The 19773-nt window shown below is 36.6% G+C and overlaps 2 protein-coding genes across 6 annotated transcripts in view; both read right to left on the bottom strand.

Annotated features, from left to right (window-relative positions):
• The window catches only part of wipf3 (WAS/WASL interacting protein family member 3), a 23655-nt gene extending 8848 nt beyond the window's left edge, over positions 1 to 14807 (bottom strand). For 2 of the 5 annotated variants that reach the window (XR_015516673.2, XM_087295617.2), the window contains exons 1-3: positions 14393 to 14807; positions 10673 to 10759; positions 3011 to 3143 (exon numbers count right to left, since the gene is read on the bottom strand). Coding sequence is in view for 1 of the 5 variants with exons in the window: in XM_087295617.2 (XP_087151743.2) it covers positions 3011 to 3143; positions 10673 to 10747 (208 nt within the window). In the remaining 4 variants the exon portion in view is untranslated. Of the gene's footprint in view, positions 1 to 1151; positions 3144 to 10672; positions 10760 to 14392 lie in introns of all 5 variants that reach the window. The other 3 variants (XR_015945350.1, XM_088651495.1, XM_087295619.2) reach the window with 2 other exon arrangements.
• A 977-nt stretch (positions 14808 to 15784) lies between these two features.
• Positions 15785 to 18808, bottom strand: LOC100535067 (uncharacterized). Its single transcript, XM_087295642.2, has 2 exons — positions 18601 to 18808; positions 15785 to 17850 (listed from the first exon to the last, which is right to left on the bottom strand). Exon 2 carries the CDS (start codon positions 17840 to 17842, stop codon positions 17453 to 17455), a length of 390 nt encoding a protein of 129 aa, XP_087151768.1. The 5' UTR covers positions 17843 to 17850; positions 18601 to 18808; the 3' UTR covers positions 15785 to 17452.
• Between the last annotated feature and the right edge of the window lie 965 nt (positions 18809 to 19773).

The following is a 19773-nucleotide window of genomic DNA, read 5'->3' on the forward strand; positions in this document are numbered from 1 at the left end:
AAATACAAGTACACTTTCAGTAAAAAATAAAACAAATGAAGATTTTACTTGAGGTATTTAAAATATGACACATTTATCAACGCAGTGTTTTAAGAGCCTTATTGTTAATTTTGATAAATAAACAATAAGTAACAACGAATTGTTTTGACATGTAATGCTTTAACACAGATCAGAATACAGCTAAATGTATAAATCACACAAATACCTCATCCAGAAACATTTCCAGCATTATTCTTTTGTCGTAAAGAAATAAGTTCCACATTTGCTAAAAGTAAGTTTCACTTCACAATACAGCCAAATAAGAAGACAATTTGAATAGTCATCGATCATGCATCAATCTAATTCTAAATACTTGATAACTTTGAATACTTTTGACTAAATTTAGTCAAGGAGCAAAGATAAATAATGTCTACTTTAATAGTGGAGAGATCGCGATTGTATTCAATCTGAGCACACAGGCGATCATGAGAGGACTTGCAGTTCATTTTAAAAAAAGCCTATTTAGGAGCTCACATATCTGTTTTAGCGATTTGCGTACATGAATGCGCTCTCTCGTGTTAAAATAAAGCACTCGCCACATTTGCAGAAATGAGTTATTGCGCAATACCTCCATTCCCGCGCCGCCATTCAGAATGTATTTAGAGGAGTGACAGGTCAGAGGCAAGTCGACTGGCTGTCGGAGAGCGAAACGTGTATGTAGATAATCAAAAAGGCAGGAAATATGTCCGCGGTTTAATTACTCAGCTAGACATCTCTATAGTGAAAACATCCGAGAAGCACTATTCCAACAAAACTTTTGTTTTTAAGTTGTTTTTTCTGTCTCTGTAACACAGAAAGCCTTTGTCCCGCCCTTACGTTTCACGCGACTAGAAAAAGTGGACTGTGATTGGCTACTTTTCATGTCAGTCAAATCACCCTTCAGAATCAATTCTTAAACTTCCGAAACTGATTTTCAGCAGCTTATGTCACAAAGCACTAAAGTAAACATTCTAAGCACAGCGTTGTGATCGTACGCTTCACAAAACAGCCAATGCTGATCACATCGATGTTATATTACGCATCAAAGGATTAAAAGTGTTAATTGTTTCTTTCATTATTTGGCGATTCCTCCGCGTACCACTAGGAGGAAGCCCAGTTTGAGAACCACTGGCCTATAGAATAAAAAAATTAAAAAACACGTGTCAAGCCATGAGAACCAAACTGAAAACCGTGTTAAAAACTGAGGTATGTATACCTATGTATACTGTGGGCTAACTGTATTGTTGCATTCCTAGTTTCCACCCATAACCATCTTTATAAAATGTACCTTCTATTGGCTTCTACAGAATAGCCTTTGCTGCCCTCATGCTTGGGTAAGTCTTTGTAGTGCATTCTCAATACTGATGACTGGAAGCAACCTGTACACCTTGTCATCCCAGAGAATCTCTGATAAAACATTTTGCCGTAACATTTTGGCTGTTGTAAATATTCCTGGCCATTTGCCTTCATTTTATATGCTAATTACAAGGATTGATTGATTGCTCACAATCTATTCTATCGTGACCTCATAGGAATAGTTCACCCAGAAATGAAACATCGATCATCATTTACTAATCCTCCATTTGTGTCTTGTTCCATTTGTTTCATTTGTTTTGTTTCCATCGAGTTCCATGGTATTTTTGTTCAGTGCTAACAGACACTTTTTTTCAACATTCTTCAGAATACCTAGTTTTGTGTTCAATAGAAGAAAGAAGCTAATGAAAGTTAACAACCACTTGAGTTCGAGTAAATGGTGCAGAGATCTTTATTTTTGGGTGAACTATCCCTAATAGGTGGTCTTGTTAAGAGTTGATCTATAAATTCGCTTGCCCTGGTGAATATGTTTTGGATAATTTGTAACATATTTCATTTTTATTTATTTTAAAAACCCAATTTAAATTAATATTTAGTTTTAATCTTCAAATAATGGAGTTAACTTGGTAACAAAAGGTTTGGTAGATGAACCACGCCTCACTTTGTCTCCTTAACCAAACACCTACTCCCTAAAACTTATTTAAGGCAGACCAGCCCTCTAGCACTGTCATACTTGTTTTCTCAAACCCATCCTCCATTCCTCTATTTCTTTGCTTTCCATTATCCTATTATCCTCTCTTCCCTTCTAGGTTGAATCGGGGGGGCCCAATCACTCTACCAAAATATTACTTAGACAATACCCCAACTCTGAGTCTGTAGGCATCATCGTAGGACGCCCGATCAATCTACCTGGTCACTGTTTATCCTCTTACTTCTCCTCACCTTCATCCCACTGTTCCCCTACCATCCCTTTCATCCCTACATCCCTACAATAAAGTCTAGCTCAAAGTGTTGCATGGTCCATCCTGGTAAAATTCCTGTTTGCAAAAGAAGGTCCAACAACAAGACTTGTTGACAAAAAAGTGTGCTGCATAACCCAAAAATGTAAGGTTAAGTGATTCCATGACCCTTTACTGAATATTGCATATCCTGAGCATAAAAATTACTGCTGTCTTTTGTAATACAGAGGAAGAGAAGGAACATTGTCACCTTCACTTTCTGTGTGGTCCTCACTCCAAGACTTCCAGTCTTGGCCCTTTATCTACCACTGTGCATTTTCATATACAAGTAGAAAGCTTATATGTGCACATGAGTGTTTTAAAGTGTGAGAACTCAAAATCTATGGACCTTGAGCTCAAATATAGCTCTGCCACTGATAAGCCCTAATAAATTGTTGACCATTTAGACTATATCTGATGCCCTCTAGTGGCTTCTCTTTATTCTTAGTCTCTTTTGTTGAAATCAATTGTATTTGTTCAAGAGAACAGGTTCTCTATCTAACACTCTTCTTAATCAGCAATAGTTCAAAATGAAATCATACAGCAAATTTATGCCGAATTGGATAATAAAGAAATGAATCAGTATTGGTTTAGCATTTGTACTGCCCATGCCATGCAAACAGAAACACATAACACATTTAACTATATTAGTTAACTTATTAGAATGAATTTGCACTCACTGTCAAAAACTGGTGCACTTCGGTCATTGACCTGTGCGACCTTTTTCAGTCTTGTCCCCTTCTGAATGTCAGACAGAAGCGCACTGCGTCCTCCACCCTCAGAATGCTGGAGTTTTGGAGGATCTGTTCGTGACTTTAAAGGAAAAGAAAAAGATGCTACTTAATTTATTATCTTCATGCAACTCTAACGAGTTTAACAGTGTCACTGTTTCCATCATACATAAAATAAATAAACTCAAGCAGCAAATAGCTCAATCTAATTCATTTAGCACTGCTAAAGTTTGTCTAAAACAGAAGAACACAAGACATAAATACATTAACTGGCTTGAAGACTTTTTAAACAGTTTTTTTTAACCCACTGACTTTCATTGTATGAACAAAGACACTGAGGCATTTTTCAAAATCTTTGGAAGAACTAGTTGTTTCGCAAGACAAGTTTGGAAATACATGAGGGTGATTAAATGATTTACACTTTTGAGTTTGGGCTGAATTATTCTTTTAGTGCTGGTTTCAAATGTGCATTTTAAATAAACATTGGGCTAGCTGACATATTGAATTATACGTGAATGAAAGCAAGGCTCTGAAGGCTGAACTCTTGATTGTACAATCAACGCACACTCATTAGAAAAAATCAGCCTCAGTTTATATAAAATAACATTGCTCCAATGTACATTTTGTGCATGTTTCTGAAGACAAATCCACTGGGGAGCAATGTCTATTTTTTATTTGCAAATATGAATTACACTCAGCAGCCACCTTATTGGTACATCTTTCTGACAGTGGAGGCCATTTGAATACAGTGAACTCATTGTCATGTTTAAGAAACCAGTCTTTGATGATTCATACTTTATTACATGGTGCGTTATCCTGTTGGAAGTAGCCATCAGAAGATCCGTGGCAATAAAGGGATGGACATGGTCAGCAACAATACTAAGGTATAGGCTGTGGCATTGACACAATGCTCAATATGTACTAACAGGCCCAAAGTGTGCCAAGACATTATACCCCACCACCACCAGCTTGAACTATACAAGACAGGATGGATCCATGTTTTCATGTTGTTGACGGTACTTTCTGATGGAAAGTCGCAGCAGAAATCAAGACTCATCAGACCAGGCAACAGTTTTTCATTCTTCTATTATTCAATTTTGGTGAGCCTGTGTGAATTGTAGCATCAGTTTCCTGTTCTTAGCTAACAGGAGTGGCACTCGGTGTGGTCTTCGGCTGCGGTAGCTTATCTGCCCTAATGTTTGGTGTGTTGTGCATTCAGAGATGCTCTTCTGCATAGCTCGGTTGTAACCAGTGGTTATTTGAGTTTCCAGTCTGGCCATTCTCCTCTGACCTCTGGCATCAACAAGGAATTTGTGCCCACAGAACTGTCGCTCACTGGATATTTTCTCTTTTTTGGACCATTCTCTGTAAACACTAGAGAATCTAGTAGATCAGCAGTTTCTGAAATACTCAGATCAGCTCGTCTGGCACCAACAACCATGCCATGTTCAAAGTCATTTAAACCACCTTTCTTCCCCATTGTGATGCTCAGTATGAACTGCAGCAAATCGTCTTGACCATGTCTACATGCCTAAATGCTGCTATGCGATTGGCTGATCAGAAATTTGCATTAACAAGCATTTGGACAGGTGTATCTTATAAAGTAGCCGGTGAGTGTACATAAGTATGTTTAGTTGTACGTTTCAGATACACATTCTTCTTGTAAAAGTTCATGAGAAGACAGGGTCTGTTGTAAAGATCAACTTGCAAATCACTAACCCTTCCCTAAACCCAAACAATTGTGTTTTCAAAAGCAAAATAAGAGAGAAGTGTACTGCAACCACATAGTTTCACCTTGACTATTTATTGCTTTTGTTTGTTTTGTGGAACCGTACTTCTCAAAACTCAAACACAATTGCTCACCAAGCAAACTGACCGCAACAGATGTCCACTTGAGACCTATTGCAAAAAACAAGTTAAACCAAATAAGTAAGATCTTGTTAAGCGGTTTCACATCACTCTTGTGTTCTTTATTACACATTTTAAGGGTTTAATCTATTTTGTGATTAACAACACTTGCACCTGAAATTGTGACACGTGCAGCAAACAGCCAATCACACGACACACAAGAGAGTCAGTCTGAGCGCCCTTTCTTTGCCCTCTCAGTGTATTTCACTTTTTTGTTTAAGATAAAGAGATATATGATAAATATATCTCTTTATCTTAAACAAAAAAGTTAAATGAAATAGATTTACAAACATTTATATGATAAATCAACCATTTTCAAAAATTTGAGTTTGTTATTAAAAAATGTCATTTTAATAACTTCATATATTAAAGCAATTGTATATGTAAACATTTAAATGTAAATTTTAAATTAAAAGCATTAGTGATATAAATTTTAATCTATTTTAATATAATATAATAAAAAAGTAGCATTCATAATTTTAATTCATATAATATAAATTATTAGTAACAAATTCGACTCAAAAATGTTTTTAGTGTAAAATTCTTTAAAATGGAGTAAAAAAAGATGTAATGAAACTGGGAGTGGCTTTATTGCATCATATAAAATGTCACTTTCAGTCTCATTTTCTTTGGTTCAAGTTTTGGTTTGTGATATCTAACATAGAATAAAACCTGCTCCAGAACAGGTTAGCCATGTAGTGTTACCATCGTGACGAAACCAGATCAAAACCTACCCCCCTTTGTGGGACTGAATATTCAGAGTTTGATCAAAAAAAAAAAAAAACTTATCTGGCTAAAAACCCAAACTGGCTTTGTGCAACAGGCCAATGGAGATTAAAACCTGAGGCAAACATTTTCAATTTCAAATCTTAGATGTTACATATTTTATTTGTTATTTATTTGGTGTTGTGCAAAAACAAAACAATTGTTATTTTATTAATAGTATGTCTCTGTAAATGTTATTATTGTGAAAAGGAACAAAAGTTGTGGGTCATACTCCCTACATAGTGTTCTTTTAAGTAGATATTGTAATAAAATGTATGTTTTTGCTTTACGCTTTTGAAGTTTCACAAAAATGTAGGCTAAAACACATTTGCAACGAGCTTGTGTTGAGTCCCATATTATGTAAAGTATTAAAGGGATCAGTGGTGGAAAGAGTACTGAAAAATCATACTCGAGTTAAAGTACCATTACTTGGGTAAAAATGTAGTACGAGTAGAGTAAAAGTATCTGTTGTAAATTTTACTCAAAGTAGGAGTAAAAAGTAGCCCTTTTAAAAGTACTCATGAGTAGTGAGTAGTGAGTATTACGTTGTGAAAAGCTGATGCGTTTACATGTAATTTGTGGATGTGTGTAAACGTAACATTCTGTAGTGCATCGTGTTATTGCCCAGCAGGCACACAACGTCATAGGATGTTAATATTAGGTTAGATTTAGGTTGTGATGTCAGGTGACCAAAATTCAATGTCTAGTCAGCGTCTAAGGATAATGTTTTTTTCATGTCTAATAACAACGTTAAATGACGTTGATATTTGGTTGATTTTAGGTTGTGTTAGAAAGCGACCAAAAACTAATGTCGAGCCAACATCTTAAACCAACATCCTATTGACGTCAAATACTGATATTAATTTTGGATGTCTACTTGGATACTTTTAATGCTTCCAAACAGTTTGCTGCAATTATAAATCGCCCATGTCTTGAGTTTGTTCATTATGATGCTATTTACCTTCTATGTATGATTTGATTGGGCAGGAATTACAGGACTGACTTTGTTAATCTCCATAGACAAGAAAAAAAGTAGTGACTGCAGGTTGAAGGAAAGTAGTGGAGTAAAAGTACAGATACAGCACTAAAAATATACTCAAGTAAGAGTAAAAGTACACATTTTTAAAACTACTCAGTAAGTTACAATTCCTGAGAAAAAGTAATTAATTACAGTAATTTGAGTATTTCCAATTAGTTACTTTACACCACTGAAAGGGATAGTTCACCTCCATATACAAAACCTGTCAATGTTTATTTATCCTACACTGGTTTCATACCTGTTCAAACATACCTAAAAAAAAAGATTAAAGATCTTGTACACATTGACTTCCATGTTTTTACTTACAATAGATGCTAATGTCTATTGGTTTCCAACATTATTCAAAATATTTACATTTTTGCTTCACAGAAAAAAGAAACTCAAATATTGTTTGGGAACCACTTGTCTGTAAATAGTTCCAGAGTTCACGCTTAGCTGATGATTGATTATAAAGCATGTTTGGCATTTTGTCCCAGGAGAGAGCCCTGAGCTCATAAGATCCTCGAGCTTGGGGCTACCTCCCATTTGCAGGGCGAAAGGGGGGATTGAGCTCAGCTAGATTTTGAGAACTTCCTTACTGTTTGTAGTTAATGACCAAATAGGAATTGCTATGAAGAGATAATTGTTGACTAGGATCACATCTAGCACATGTATGGTGCCAATTTGGATTAGTCAATGAACTTAAGTCGCATGTCTTTGGATAGGAGGAAACTGGGCAAAACCCACGTGAGCATGTGGAGATCATGTAAACTCCACACAGAAACGTTGACTGGCCTAGGAAAGACTTGAACGAGTGACATTCTTGCTGTGAGGCAACAGTGCTAACTAGGGTTGGGCATCTAAGCTATAATGCCGATCCGATACGCATCTCGATACAAAGAATACGATCCGATATATTCGCGATACATTTGTGACATATTGCGATGCAACACGATACGATTCACACCCATATCACGATACGATGCGATATTTCAGCACTAACTAATTAGATCAAGTTTATGAGATGATGTGAAAGAGGATGCTGTGCCATTGAATGAGTTTGATTATTTATAAACCAAGCAAAACCAAGACTTTTTTTTACAAACTGGCTTTTCTCTCAGAGCCAGAGTGTCAGTTTACAGTAGAGGGCCATTTTAGAACATATAGCACATATTATTTAAGTATTTTCAAGATAAACAGAATGTATAAGTGCAATATATATTAAAAAAATATGTATATATTTGCACTCTTTCAACATAAATAAATTTAGCATTGCACAACAAGAATTGTGATTTAACTTTTCAACTATGAAAACAAGTTTTACAAAGATATTTTGCCACTGATTATTTAAAACTTAAGGTTGTGAACTAGCAGTGTTATGCTGCTTTGAAACATCACTGTCACTGTAAACAACAGGCTAATAAAAATATAACAAACCAGCAATCTTCTTGCTGTGAGGTGGTCAAACTACCCACTGTGCCACCGTGACACCCAATTATTTTTATCATTATTATTATTAATATTATTATTATTATAATTAAATAAAAAATAACAGGAGGAGGTGTTTAAAACCTTCGTTCTCCGTGACACTAGGCTGAATATCTTTGCAGATGAACAATGCAATAGCATTCGTTATTGGCGTAGAGCGAGCAGAACTGTTGCGCATGGAAAAAAAACTTGCAATGCTTTTCTCACCACTTTTGGAGCTGGTTGAAGCAGTGCGAAAGCCGGGGATGCAGAAACACTGGAAGATGCTTTCACAACAACACCGTGGCGCTGCTTCAAGTGAGATTTCAGATTAGTCGTACTGCCCGCGTATTTTACAGATGCGCGGCACATTTTGAATAAAAATAAAATTGCATCTGTCCTGTCATGTCGTCCATTCTTAAATCCATAATGTTGCTTGCCATACTTTAGATTTAAAACTCAGTGGGGAATAAAATGTTTGTTTTGCTTCTCGCGCTTTCTGAGGGCGCTCCACTAGCTTCATCCGCACACCTGATACACTGAGTTGTAGTGTGTGCACATCCGCAAATCCGTTGCTAAGGCTTACTTTATGTAGGTCGATTAAATTATGCGCCAAAAACAGGTTGACAACACTTGTTAATAAATAAAAAATACATTCTATATTAAAAATATAAGCTGTATCTCGGAAAAATCGATGCATCTCGCAAAAACCGATGCATCTCGATTTGCTTCCAAAATTTCATTCATCCTCTGCTGCTCAACCGATGCACTCGCATCGTGCACGCGCATGACCGCGTATCGATACATATCGGTTAATCTTCCCATCCCTAGTGCTAACCATACCTGTCAACATTGGGATGTGAAAATAGGGCATACACTCCCATCAAGTTATCAAATCACACTGTATAATTAAAACTGTGTAATTCTTCATTGTATAATTGAAACATTCTGATTAAAGAGCAGTGAATGATTTTCCCATAAAGATTTTTTATTTGATTGCATTAAATAACAGAGGTGTCACTTTAAAAATGCACAGATCTATAATGAAAGCATTTGATAGATTTCCTAACTTTTTAAGGTCAATTAAGACCAAATTGATTGTGTTTAAAGGGAAACCCTGCCAGACATCTTTAGATATTATTATTATTATTATTATTATTATTATTATTATTATTGACTAACTGGATTATTGGATGACTTACTACTTACTACTTACTACTAACTGGATTATTGGATGACTTCCCCCAAGATTCTGAAGTGTACATCCAATGCATGCTGCACTATCTCATAATGCCATCCTAGTTCCATTCATACTGCTCACATACTGTAACATACTTTTCTAATGACAGAATAGTACGTTTAAATTCAAATGCAGTACCTACTGAGTAATAGGCGGCTTCGGACGCAGCCTATGTCTGTTCAATTACGCACCTAAAAACCCACAGTGTCCGATTTTGCTTCACTTCAAATTGCGTGCACAGAATCCGTTTGGGAAACAGCGTCTATTTATCATTATGGAACGCGTCTGACAGTCACGCACAACTACATAAACTAACTGTTTTGAAGATAGCATAGGGCAACAGTGCATGTAATGGAAAAGAAGGGAATTCCACCATTCCACCATTCCACCAAAAAATGAAAGCACAGAACAGATTTACATTTAAGACTAGAGCAAGGGGCGTCCCCTGGGGGTTCGGCGGTATGGGTTGGGTATAGGGAGGATCGGCTCTTTAATGTTTGTTGCCATCCTTCATAGAAAGATTAAAAATATAAGACAAATACAGCAAAATACCTTTACGGGATGATAGCAAGATAGAATTGTAAAATACGGGAGAATCCCAGGAAAAACGGGAGTGTTGAGAGAGATGGTGCTAACCACTGGGCCGCCATGCTGCCCTATTAAGGAAAAGGGGGAAGAGTAGGGGTGAAAGGGGGATTCCACAATCAAGACTAAGATAACTGCGGTTAGAAACTCTGGTTATTTATAGTGAGTCAAGAATCATCTTACTGGTGAATCATAGGGTAACCAATTTGAGACCAGCTGTGGTCAATCATAAGCATGTGATCGCCTTGAAATTAACTTAACATAGTGAGTAAATGTCCATCTTTGGAGGTACCACAGGAACTAATTTTCCAAGCTCACAACTTTCTAAATTGTTTTCTAGAGGTTATGTCAAAGGAAAGTATTTTTGGAAAGATATTTTGTCAGCTGAACAACAACGAGAAAGGCAAATCTGAACATGTGACACCTGTTCTGTATAACCCTGCGTGTGTAATTTTATCTCTAATTAATAATGCAAATCTAGCCAGGTGGTTGCCAGGATGAACTAGCCTGCAGAAACAACGACAGGGAGGGAGAAAGCAACGGGCAGGTGGAGAAAAAGAAAGCCAACATACAAACAATGTTTAGAGTCACATTAATTGTTGCGTATAATTGTGTGTGCAGATCTCACTTGTGCAGGAGCTGTGGCAGGTGGAGGTGGGGGAGGTGGTGCTGGGGGAGGTGGAGGAGGAGGAGGAACAGGCATTGCTTTAAGAACCTGGAAATGAAACATTGGCATATTAAAAAACATTCAGTGAGCTGTATAGGGATATTAAACCGTTTTGCTAATTATAAAAATAGAATACATTTTAAATTAATTTAAATCAATAATGTAAATTAACTTTTTATTTCCTCTACCCAGCAGGCACAGGTCGTCAACATGACATCAGGTTGACATTTTACCCCAATGATGGGGGATGTTGCATTTTGTTTGGAAATGAAAATCGGGTTGACGTCAGAACAAAGCGTCAGGCTGACGTCAGTGTCCAACATCGAACAGATATTGCATATTGGTTACTTTCCAACACAACATAAAAACAACAAAATATCAGTGTCTAATGATATTACAGCTTGTTTTTGTGTGGATGTTACCAATATGACATCTATCAGACGTCGGATGTTAGTTTAAGATGTTGGCGCAATGCTGGTTTTTGCTCACTTTTCAACACAACCTAAAATCAACAAAATGTCAACGTCATTTCACATCGTTATTGAACGTCCAAATGACATTGTCCTTAGACCCTGGCAACCTAAATCTAACCTGATATTAATGACTTATTATGATTTTGCGTGTCTGCTGGGTAGTTTCCTGTGTTTATTGATGTATTAATACATTCATGATTTTAAAAAAGAAAAATGAACAAATATGGCATAAACACAACAAAATTACAAAAACGTAATCAGATTTAAAACAAAAACTATAGAATCAGAAAACTAATACAAACTAATCATAAAAACAGCTTGCTAGAAATATTTATTGCCAGATATTTAATTTTATAACTATAACAAAACAAAACTAGGGTGACGCGGTGGCGCAGTGGGTAGTGCTGTCGCCTCACAGCAAGAAGGTCGCTGGCTCCATCCTCTGCTGGGTCAGTTGGCAAAAGAAAATAAATGAATGAATGAATGAATGAATGAATGAATGAATGAATGAACAACAAATCTAAATGAATAGTAAGATGTTTAAATATAACCTAATTTAAAATAATATTTGTCAAATGAATTGAATCATATGTATTATAACAAAAATAAATTAATAAAGTATGTATAATTAAGATAATTAAAATAATAAATCAATAAATTTTAGAAATATTTTTGTTATAATAAAAATAAATATAACAACAGTTTATCTTGGAATTTATTACGAACCTATTATAAGATTTATATTTGAATAATCGTTAGGTGCATATTATTATGATATTATTTTTTATTAATATTATGATTATACCTCGACTAAATAGTTGAATACATATATTCAAATATTACACATATGTAAAATAATATTATGATTAACCTAAATTAAGTGTAAACTATAATTAAATTATTTATTCATTTTCTTGTCGGCTTAGTCCCTTTATTAATCCGGGGTCGCCACAGCGGAATGAACCGCCAACTTATCCAGCAAGTTTTTATGTAGTGGATGCCCTTCCAGCTGCAACCCATCTCTCGGAAACATCCACACATACATTCACACACACACACACACACTCATACACTACGGACAATTTAGCCTACCTAATTCACCTGTACCACATGTCTTTGGACTGTGGGGGAAACCGGAGCACCCGGAGGAAACCCACGCGAAGGCAGGGAGAACATGCAAACTCCACACAGAAACGCAAACTGAGCCGAGGTTCGAACCAGCGAACCAGCGACCTTCTTGCTGTGAGGCGACACTGCGCCACTGCCTCGCCTATAATCAACTATCAACTATAATTAATTAAATGTATTCAACTGATTAATAGATTTAAAATATCAGTAAAATACATTTGAATAGCTTGCTTTTCTTCAATTAAATTAAATTCCCAAATATAAAGTTTATAAAGACTTTGCAGATGTAATTTACAGTCATCTAATGTAAAACCCAATAAGTTTAGGTAACTCAAACCATTTGAGGAAATCGATTGCATCGATCCTTTTAAGTTCAAAAGTAAATCCTAATGAGTACCATGAACAATCCATTTGAGTAAACGAAGCAATTTGAGCACAGTAAAACCCAATAAATGAAAAAAACGATAATAAATGAGTACTGTACAACACAGTAAGTTAAGACAACTCAAACCGTTTAAGGAAACCGATTGCCACAAACCTTTTGAGTTAAAAACTAATCTATACAAATACTGTGAACTTACTCCATTTAGGCTGAAGTAATGAGATGTTCAATTAACTCATTACCTTCAACACTGAGTTCATATTCTTTTCAAATGAGTAGAATTAACTTTCAGTAAATTTTGAGTAAACTACACTCATGTTATTTGATAAAGTTTGGTTTTACAGTGTTTATAAATGCTGACTTACAGTTGGAGCTCAAGCTAAATACACAGTGTTAAAGAACACCAAGAACTTTTCAGCACTTCAGTGTGCTTTCGACATAACAAAGTGATCTCCCTCACACCCCCCTCTCCCTCAACAACTCTACATTTTCCTCCTGGCAGGAAGCTTGTCGATCACAAGATGCACCCAACAGGAAACCTCCCTTCACATTTAGGAAGACCAATCTCCTGCTTCCACAATGGCCAGTAAGAGGTTCCAAAGGTCATCTTTTAAAGAATTTGCATTTAACCCTGCACCAGGACCATCTCTCGCATATAAACCCTGCACTTGTCCTTTAAAAGGAACAGGCATAAAATGAACTGAGATCAGTGTAAAGTGGCGACCTTATCAAGAGCTGGAGGGTTTCAGAGATAACAATGGAGTCTGTTGTTTGAGAAATGGAGCTGCCCGACTTCTGGCAAGCCCAGCAGCCAATCAGAGTGATTGTGTGAGGAAGAAAAAACATGCTAAACACGGCTGAGAAATGTAGAAAGAATTTAGTTAATATGTTAATTTTCTGGAATGTTTATTCCTGCCAAAATACAGAAACACTGTGGTACTGTGGTATAGAAAATGACATGCTCAAGCATTAGACAGAAAAAAAACAAAAAACAAAAAAACAAATGCAAAATGAATTTTTCTGGATCCTTAAATGGATAATTTCTAAACAATGTTAAATCCTTTGACCACTTTATTTTCCAAGATCTTGTGGATTATAGTTGATCAAGCATCATAGCTCTTTACGTCTCTTTCATTCTCTAGAGTCCCATTAACAGCTTTCCCATGGAGATGGCACACAAGCCAGCGCTGGTCCACCCATGTGGAAACATCCAGCACCTTTTCCTATATATAAAAGATCTGTGTTCCATTACTGTATTCTGTGTCTGCTTACCCTAATACAAAAACATGGGCTAACTCTTTTAATTTAGAATAAAGGCTATACTGTGTGTGCCCAAACATGCAGTGCAAGTCAACTGTCTAAAAACTTGTAAGCGGTTACCATCATTACTATTTTCATTAAGTTGGATCGACATGAGTGCGAGCAAATGATAACAGATTTTTCTTTTAGGTGAACCATTTTAAAGCCTACCTATCACAGTTTCACAATTAAAACTAATAAAGACACTAAACATTATTCAAAAAGTTGTGAAATATGACCAGACTGTTCCCACTGGTTACAGTCTGTGTCACTCGCCAACAAAGTCTAGCTGAGAACGCTTATGAAGTAATCATATACTAAACATAACGGTACTTGTACAGCAGCATTAGCCTGTGTAAAAACGGGTTATTCTAATGTAGTTTTCAGAGACTACTTTACCTTAGTGGGTTGAAAAACCTATATGTTCCGTGACTCCTGTGGATGTAGTGAAGTTGTCAGAGGCCAGTCGAGGTGCAGGGCTGAGTCCTCATTGCGCGAGCCTTTGACCCTCCAGATACAGTTACTGACCGCAAGCTCGGGTTATAATTAGGAAGAAGCTACATACGTAAACTTACGTAGAGGAGTTTCACGTAGACGTTTGCGAGTCTAATTTTCCATCTACACGAACCGCATTTATGCTAATTTGCCAATCAACTGAAAAAAATGCAAAAGGCTTGGGAATATGTCCTCTCCGCTTGGTGAAAGACAATCAACTAAAAATGTATGATTAATAAATCACTTCGTGACGCCTTTTCCAAAGGCTGTCCTTAGAATTTACATGTGAACTAAACCGGACTGCTCACTCGCGCAAACTGTGGTCCGCCTGTTGCGTCTTGGGTGCACGCGCAACGCGAGCGCGTAAAAACGTCAACACAGCTGTCGGTGCGCGTTTAAAGGTTATCTCGACCCTGAGCCTGACTACTTCATATCTATTATTAGTTACCTTGTTAAACTTGACAGTTGCATTTTAACTCTGTCGTTGAGTGGAAAGCCACGTTTCTAAAATTTAAATAAAACTTCATGAATGCTTGTATATATACGTTTGACAGTCATGACAAGTGTTGTGTTATGGGTAACTAGCACAGGAGAGTCCGCTGTATGCTCCGCGCGACCAGATCGCACTCTAGTGGTAGTTTTTGTACTGGCTGTTTTTGTATGCACGCAAGGTGGAGAATGATGGCTAATTCATTCATTCACTCATTCATTTTCTTTCGGCTTAGTTCCTTTATTAATCCGGGGTCGCCACAGCGGAATAAACCTCCAACTTATCCAGCACTTTTTTTACGCAGCAGATAGGCTACCTTTCCAACCGCAACCCATCTATAGGAAAATGGCTAATTAAATATGACCCCAAACCAGATTTAAGCAGAAATGTTGTGAAAAGAGTATTTGAATCTTTCATAAAATGATAATGAAACCAGTTGTGAACTACAAAAAAAAAAACTTTTAAATTTGTGTTAGTTAATGAGAACTCACACAAATCAGACTAAAAACACTCAAAGTGAGAAAACCATTTGAACTTGTAAGCCCAAATGATCTAATATATTCCAGCCTATTAGGAAAAGACAGTGCAGTCATTCTGGCTCTCTGAGAAACTTGTCTTTTAAGGAGGAATGTTGTGGCACAGGGTTGAGGAGGTTAAAGATGACAGCCTCGGGCAAGGTGACGAGCATTAGCACACTGTTTTAAATACTGTAACTCTAATAATGACCTATTGCTTTTACCCCACCCATAACAAACACTCACATACACGTAAGCACATTCAAAAGCAAAAACACATCAGCAAAACCATTATGAATAGAATTATGTTTATTTAATATGATGTAATGAGACTCCCCAGAGCTAAATTTGGCATGCAAATGTGTAAGATTAAAGGATATGTTTCAAACTAGCCTAATTGCACTAAACTCTTCTCTTAATATTCATTAATGCATGTTTGTTTTTATTGACACTAATCTCATGAACTGTTCATTACTTTAACAGATAATGTTGCTCACAGGATCAGAATATGTGAGGCTCATTTCTCGTACTAGCTTCACTCATATTACCAGAAAATTATTATCATAGCTTGATCACAGATCTTTAAAGCCAAGTTATTGTGTTCAGTTCTGATTTAACATAAGTGAATGAAACTTTATCCAAATTCACCTATATATAGTACATTTCCATCAATACATCATTGTGCAAAACTCTTAAGCCACTCTTAGATTTGTTGTTTCAGTGAAGTTATAATGTATATTTCATATAATTTACATGTTATATATAAAATAATCTCTCAGTTTCCACTTGAACAATCTAATCATATTTGGAGATGAAAACAGTTGATAAAACGCTGAAAGTGTTTCATTTATATACACTCTCAGAAAAAAGTTACTCGAGCTGTCACTGGGGTGGTACCTTTTAAAAAAGGTACACATTTGTACTTGAAGGGTTCATATTGGTACCACAAAAGAATATATTAGTACCTACAAATTTTAAGAGGAACACTTAAGAACTTTTTAGGTACTAATATGTACCCTTGAGGTATTAATATTGACCTTTTAGGTATCTTTTGTCTTTTAAATATGTACCATGCCAGTGATAGCTAGCGTACCTTTAATTCTGATATATATATATATATATATATATATATATATATATATATATATATATATATATATATATATATTCAATAATAAATAATAACATGTAACTGTTGTAAACACTGTTTGCTGAACTAACAGCTTATCAATTATTTTGATTTTCTTGACCTCTTTGTTATATCTCTACTTTTATCCAAACATATAAACCATAGCAATGTGTCTTATATTTAGTAAAATAAAAAATAATAAGCCAAATAATATGATTTAGAATTTTGCCAAAGCTGATGTAAAACTATCTTGACATTTAAAGTAAAAACATTTAATTCTGGACGGATAGGACCACCACCCAAACCCGCTCAAAAAAGTGACATGCATGCACAACCATTCAAAACAGCCATGATAGACCTTACACTGATTATCTTTAAAATAGTTTCTGCTCAATCCTTCGTATATAGTCCTTCATAAAATGTTGCAGTAACACCATAATACAGTGCAAATGTTGTAGGCCTAGCTATAACAAATGTCTAAAAATAATGTGTTGTATCCTTCACAAATATTATTCTATTGAATGTATTTTCCCTGGTGGAGAAAAAAAAACAGCTTATAGTTTGCTGGTCTTACCAGGTTTACACTGACCTAGCTGATCTCAAGTTGTAAAGTGCCTGTAAACCCATTTAAACCTGCTTGGCTAAGAGCCGTTTTATCCTCAAGGAAAAGCCATTTTTCCAGCATTTGGAGAAAAGCTCCAATAATAAATTAGTCCAACAGTCTATCACCACAATATCAGTAAGTGCATTTATGAGTCAAGTTAATCAACATTGTCAGTATGGAGGTAGTGCCTTATGGCTCTACCAACGGATGTAAACTGCGGCTGCAATCAACGCTTTGACTGAACTTCGGTTGGTTTGGCGGCGACAGGTTTCCCTTCGTCTTCGTGGTTCTGTGGAAAACTCGCTCGCGACTTCTTTTTCTCTTTGAAGCGGCCGGAGCGCGATACAGTGAGAAAACGGCGATTGTTGAGCTCGTTGAAAGTGGGTTGAACAGCGGAGTCGTCGTATGTTTCGTCGCTAGGTAGGTTGTTGCCTGCTTGTATCACTGGACGGGTCTGTGAGGTGAGTCGTTGGTCCGGCTCAGCAGAGGGTTGCTGCTTGGATTCTGCAGATGGCTGATTACGGAGGTCCTGCTCAAGGGTCGCTGCCGATTCTCTGGCTGCTTTTCTCCTCTTGCCCACGAAAGATCTCCACCAGGGAGCTGTTTTCTCCGTCATTGTTAAAACTAAACACATAAAAGATAAGCAAATGATTAAAAGAAATATTTAACCACTTTACCCTAAACCTGGAAGAAAAACTAACTAAAGGCTTAAATGTGTAGGCCTATCTAATGTATGGGCTTATGACGCTGTCATGTAAGAACAACAATAGACACAACATGGCTATTCAAGAATAACAACAAACACAGTGTAATCTGAGATAACCCAGATCTGTAATAGATTAGTTTTAACAGGCCTACACTATATTGAAATAGGCAAGGCCTCCACGGCTATTATAAAGAAAACTGATTGGTCAATGCCAAAAAAAAATGTCCAAGGTGATGAACTATTTTAATATTAGTTCACAACACGTGAAGTTCTTCTGTTATTGTCCATTCAAAAATTAACGTGTTGCCAACATCATGATTTGATAGCGCCACCACGAGACTCTCTGCTTGCTAAGTAGCCAAGTTTTTAGATGTGTAAATAATATATGATGATCATAATTTACCTTTAAGGATTACAAATAGACATTTTTATTTAAGCCGCAAATTATGAGAATGACTTTTAAAGAATATGTGTATTGGAAATTTAAAACATATCTTTTTAAAAACTTAATTAGTTCGAAACAAACGTGTCAAGTCATACAAGACAAACAACCTAGGATGTTGTCCTGCGATGCAGAACAGGTTTACAGCGCAATAACCTCAAGAGAGGTTTGCAGGTGATGATTCATGCAACAACAACGAACCTGATCATCAGCCTGAGCGACTCACCTGGATAAAAATGACGAGAAGAAGATAAACGCAGCCCGAGGTTCCTCTTAATGAAAGGTGTGTTGAGACAACAGAGAAGAGACGCTGAATCTTCTTCAGAAGAAATCACGGTGTGTGAAAACCATCTTTCACTCCCACGTATCCGAAGATGTCAATCAATGAGACGCAGTTTTGCGCATAACTCGGTTGAGTGGATATCTATGTCTCTGAGAAAGCATAACATCATCCTTAGCCCAACATCACCTGGAGGAGGTTCTGAATATGCCACGCAAAAATTGAACTTACGTGAAAGACTTTATAGTGCCGTCGCAGTTTACAAGAGTACCCGGGATTCCACCTCCGAAACTACAATGAGTGCACCTGTCCTCTCTTCTCATTGGTCGACCGGCTGGGGATCGGTCACGTGAGGAGAATTCAGGTAATTCTACTATGGCGGTAGGTTGGGCTTGCGTTTGCCCTGGCAACGAAGAGCGAGTCGTTTTTTTCTTCTGTGAAACTTTTTTCTTTTTTTTCAAGGTTGGGAGCATTCTTGTGCGCTCTAAACAAGCGAGCCCAACCCTCAACGTCTATGTCAATGTCTATTGATAGACTAGCATCGAAATTAATGAGAGCAGCTAAAATAATTTCAACAAAGACTATGAACTTCACACAGAAGAGCAGTGTTCCCACCAAATTGTGGACTGATGCCACAAGCCGCTCTTAAATGTTACAGAAATGACAATGGATACATTATTCTAGGCTGTCATTCGCAGAGATGAATTTAGAATGTAGTGTGTAGGCTAAGGCTAGAACAGTGACTTGTGTTATATTTGACTTTATGGCCTATTAATGATGTGATAACTGGTGAGAAGTTTTATTTTGCTTTGCATTGACTATTTAGACAACGACATTTCAGAGCTAACCAATCCAGTCCTCAATGGTGCACATATCACTGTTATCAGTATAGATTACATTAGCAGACAGTCTCAGGGTACTGGTTTTGTTTGAGGAAATCCCTCGAGGTTTTGCAACATTTAATTCACTCCTAGCTTGTCCTGAAGTAAGAATTTAGGGTTAAACAGAGATGTGGAATAATGCCAGTTTCTACTGTACTATCGGCCAACACACAACTCTTTCACTACACACAATCACATGTACAGTGAACCATCAGGATTTATAAACATTATTTTTATT

This window comes from Danio rerio, chromosome 19 (assembly GCF_052040795.2).
Source record: "Danio rerio strain M-AB ecotype USA chromosome 19, GRCz13ab, whole genome shotgun sequence".
NCBI lineage: Eukaryota > Metazoa > Chordata > Actinopteri > Cypriniformes > Danionidae > Danio > Danio rerio.